A 4,426-nucleotide genomic window follows, 5' to 3' on the forward strand; every position below is an offset into this window, starting at 1 on the left:
CTACTTGGAGATGGGATGACCAATAGAAGTGCAATTTTGCCTTTTTTTATTTATTAGTATTTAAATGTTTATTATGTTCACCATGTAGTGTTGATGTGAGGAGAGAGAACCGACCCCAACTTCTTAAAACAAAAAAAGCAGGTACCCATTCACAATACAGGTGTTTTTCTATGCGGCCATCCGACTCTAGGATCACCGCACAGAGGTGCTTGATTGTGACACCCATGCGTATGTGGGGTGTATCTAGGCTAAGCCTTTTCTGGAGTAACTGCCTGCCAAAGAGTCTGTGGGGGGACTCCTTACCCCCCCTCCTCCTCTGGACTGTATTGATCCTGTGTATCCTCCCTACCTCTGAGCTATAGCCTGTCAGTACGTCAAGTGACTTGTACCTGTAATACCTGTTCAAGTCTTTTTTCAGGTAAAAGTTATACTGGGCCTTAACTGTTCCTCAGGACCCGAGGTTATATATCTATCTCTGTGTTTATTACTCCGCTGCATAGAATAATGGTATGTGGGAACTGTTGCATCACAAGTGATATCTACTACAACACCCACACACACCACTATCATCCCCTTTATTGGCACTCCCAGCCAAAGGAGTATGGAAGCCTGGCATGCAATCTACACTGGCCTTGGCAGCATGTCATCCCTCTGGGACCAGAGCATGGCGAGTGACACGTCAGCACTTAACCTTCCCAGGTCTTCACGTTAGCCAGGTGCTCAGGGTCACCCCTCTGGAGTGTTGCACAATCCCATCACTGCGGGGCCATTCGGGACACCCTAATGCCGATTGGGCATTTGAATTCCGCTGTCAAAAGTGGTGTGACTGCTGCTTGCAGTTGTTGTGGATGGTGTCAGAGGCAGTTGGCCCTCGCTGTGTATGGAGCAGGATCGGCTCACCATCCATACAAACCCCGCCGCTGCTGGGCGTATATGTATGCCATTTAGTGTCAAGGAGTTAAGGTGGTCATACACGTTCAATAGCTTTCTCCCCTCCTGTAGACCCTGATCACCCCCTGCTTCTATACCCAGGGCCACCTCTCTTGCGTAGAGCCTGGTTCATAACTCAATGTGTTCCCTCATCAGGCCGATCACATCTCTATCTCTAGTTCGCCCTCCTTTCATGGCAGAATCAGTAACTGCTTGTCGCCTTTTCTCCCTGCAGATAATTTACGTGGCTCGGAACCCTAAGGATGTATTTGTGTCATATTATCACTTTTATCGCATGTCCTATGTGCACCCAGATCCGGGGACGCTTGAAGAATATCTAGAAGATCCTAAAAGGAACAGGTACAAGTAATGTATCCTCTCATTATGCTGGTAGCATAAGGGTTAACTCCTATAGGGGTCTGCAGTAGGGGAACTGGACTGCAGCCTTCTCTGGTGCAAGGAAATGCTTCCTCTACCAAACACATGCCAGTTACTAAACCGGTGGTCTGCAGCCTGTGAGACCCCCGCTGTTATAGAATTACGACCCTCAGCAGGCACCTTCTAGATGTCCTGTCCATGCTCATACTTGTCCTTTCTCCCATAGTTGCCTTTGGGCCATGGAGTGACCATGTGAAGTGCTGGTGGAAGATCAGACAGCAGAAGGACGTCCTCTACCTGTTCTACGAGGACCTGTTAGAGGTAGCAATAGATATTTACTCATCCTAGGTATCCATTGTGGATTAGATCCGAGTGCAGAGCACCCTGGAAATGACCAAGATAATGTTCACTTTATATTAGACAGACGGGGGTTAGCCAAATCAGTAGCTATATTGTGCACACCAGGGGCCGATCAAGGTTACCAAGGGTCTTGGCCTGTCTGGAAACTGTGGACCCCAAGGAGTCTAAAGTTCTATAATAATCTGATATTTACTACAGAGACAATACCAGAACCAAGCTCATTCCATAGATACGATAACAGAACCAAGATATCTACATACCAACATCTTAACATGAAAAAAAGGACCCACCATGATCACATAGTATCACCATATAGTAACTAATACCACCATAGTGTTACTAAAGTAAGACCACTGCAAAGATCAGTACTGCTAATAGTGAAACTATATAAGAGCCAAATAATACCGCCATACTGTTACTGAGAAAAATACTATACAAAGACCAATATTGCCGCTATATAGTGGTAGATATCCGCTCTAGACAGGCTCTCTGCAGACCATATCAGTAATTACAGTACCGTTACCTCTAATGATAACAGGTTATGTCCTCTCTGACTGGAGTTGTTCACTTTCCCTTTTCTTCTCCATCCGACCCAGAATACCAAGATGACTTTACCAATTCCCCATAATGTCCCCTCTGTGGCCCTGCTTCCTAGTAGTGTCCCTTCTAAGGCCCAGCTTCCTATTAATGCCCAAATTTGTAATATTGCCCCATCTATGGCCCTAATTCCTAGTTGTCGCCACTGTGGCCCCAGTTACTACTAGTGTCCCCTCTGTGGCCCCATCTGCTTATAGTGCCCCTTCTTTGATTCTGCTTACTAAAGTGCCCAGCCGCCACCCAATACAGGCTTCAGCCTAACAATCCCACATGCGTTGCGCTGTCTGTTGCTTGATGCTGAGCGCTCTATGTAGAGTTTAACATGTCTCCTCTCTCCCGTCTCCTGCGGTCAGTACAGTGACCCAGGAAGCAGCAATGTTATAGCACCCCTGCTGCGCAGTATGAAGGTACATTTAGTCACCGAGTAACCTTTGGTTTCATAGAATTGCACAGTCCCTGTTAGTAGTGATGGGCCGGCCGCTAACGAGCCGGCTCCTGTAAGTAAACGATGGGGGTGGGGGAAGTAGGACTTCATGGAGCGGTGCCACACACCCATAGATGCCGCTCTAAGCCCACATAACCTGCAATGATGACAGTTTTTTTCGCTTTTTGCTGAGCCAGATCATTTAGCTCAGTTCAACAAGAAGAAGACGCTCACTGTTCAACTAGTCCCAACTGGGGTCGTTGCTGTGCAGAAGAGAATTTCAAGTTATCCACTAACCACATGATAGGGAATAACTGATTAATGGGGGTCTCACCTCAATCTTGAGAACAGGACTCCCATGTCCTGCTCTCCTGTCCTTATGGGGATCGCTTCTCTCCCCGCAGTGACGTCACTCTGAATGCAGCATTGGCTGCTCATGTGCGGTCAGTACTCCATTCACTTCAATGGGGCTGATGGAAATACCCGAGCGAGAAGTGAATGTATCACTGGTATACTTATATGACCAGTCTCTTCCTTACTGGGGGGTGCAGTAACATCGCACTGAGGAGGATGGGGGACATGAGACCCATCGATCAGCAAGTTACACTTTGCCCTGTGGATAGGGAATAACTTGAAATTCTTGTACAGCTCCTTTAATGATACTCTACAAATTCTGTGCAACTTTCTTACCCTTGACGTACCCTTGGATGAGGGGTTGAGGCGGTTTTCTAAACTTCTCCATCTGCTTGGTACAGGACTCAAAACGTGAGATCAGGAAGGTAATGAAGTACATGGGGAAGTATCTACCTGAGGATGTTCTGGAGAAGATCCACCAGCGTACAACCTTCAAGACCATGAAGGAAAACCACATGGCCAACTACAGCTCCATCCCGACCCATGTTATGGACCACGAGGTCTCTCCTTTCATGAGGAAAGGTACCGTCTATTTCCGCGTTACTATTAACTACTGATAGCGTGTTACTTATGGTCACTAAATCCTGCACTTCTGCCTTTCTAGGAATTTGCGGCGACTGGAAGAACCATCTCACTGTGGCTCACAATGAATTACTTGATGCCTGTTATAAGAGGGAGATGTCTGACACCGACCTGACCTTCCGCTTCGAGGTCTGAGTCAATGACCTGCTGACTGTCTCGCTTCCATTCCCAGTCTCTGCCCGCATTGCACATGGACAGACATCCTAAAGAATACTATTACTGCCCCATGACTTCTTATCACCTTTTCTTCTGTATTTACCCCGTTCCAAAAATAAAGACATTTCATGATTTATAGCAGTGGAGGAATACGTCTTCTGGCAGGTAAATGGCAGCCAATTTGTGTACGGGTCATTGCTTAAAGTCTAGGCTGGGGGCGAGGAGGTAACAGCGCTGTCGGGCTTTTGGCAGCTTAATGACCCCCACACCTAATTAGGTCTGTAGTGGAGATTACCTTCATCATTAATACACGCACTAGCTGTCTGATGCTGCGTGCGATGTGCACCGTATAGCTTTTTTACTCCTCCTCCTGGCTCCAGTGCTCGGAGTACAGCGAGTATCGGGGAGAGGAGGAGTAACGAAGCTATGCGTGTAACATTGCCAGACTGCTATTGTGTGTATTAATGATGAAGGTAATCTCTACCATGGATCAGATACCAGTTCTGGGGTGATAAAGGGAGTTCTGTTACTAGATGGGGCCACACAGAGGGTCCAATTATTAGGTGGGGCCACTAAGGGTGAATC

The 4,426-nt window shown here is 47.1% G+C and overlaps 1 protein-coding gene across 1 annotated transcript; it reads left to right on the forward strand.

The window, feature by feature from the left end:
- The first annotated feature begins 504 nt into the window (after positions 1-504).
- LOC136578015 (sulfotransferase 1A1-like) lies at positions 505-3,982 on the forward strand. The gene is made up of 4 exons (XM_066577921.1): positions 505-532; positions 1,535-1,629; positions 3,445-3,625; positions 3,708-3,982. The coding sequence occupies exons 1-4, from the start codon at positions 505-507 to the stop codon at positions 3,818-3,820; spliced, it is 417 nt and encodes a 138-aa protein (XP_066434018.1). The 3' UTR covers positions 3,821-3,982.
- The last annotated feature ends 444 nt before the right edge of the window (positions 3,983-4,426 follow it).

This window comes from Eleutherodactylus coqui, chromosome 8 (assembly GCF_035609145.1).
Source record: "Eleutherodactylus coqui strain aEleCoq1 chromosome 8, aEleCoq1.hap1, whole genome shotgun sequence".
Lineage (NCBI taxonomy): Eukaryota > Metazoa > Chordata > Amphibia > Anura > Eleutherodactylidae > Eleutherodactylus > Eleutherodactylus coqui.

Bases quoted from the DNA above. Each gene is read 5' to 3' on its own strand.
- LOC136578015 (XM_066577921.1), top strand. From the start codon at position 505: ATGGTATGTGGGAACTGTTGCATCACAA. The intron at 533-1,534 runs GTGATATCTACT...TTTCTCCCATAG, and splicing joins TGGGAACTGTTGCATCACAA to TTGCCTTTGGGCCATGGAGT. The intron at 3,626-3,707 runs GTACCGTCTATT...CTGCCTTTCTAG, and splicing joins CTCTCCTTTCATGAGGAAAG to GAATTTGCGGCGACTGGAAG.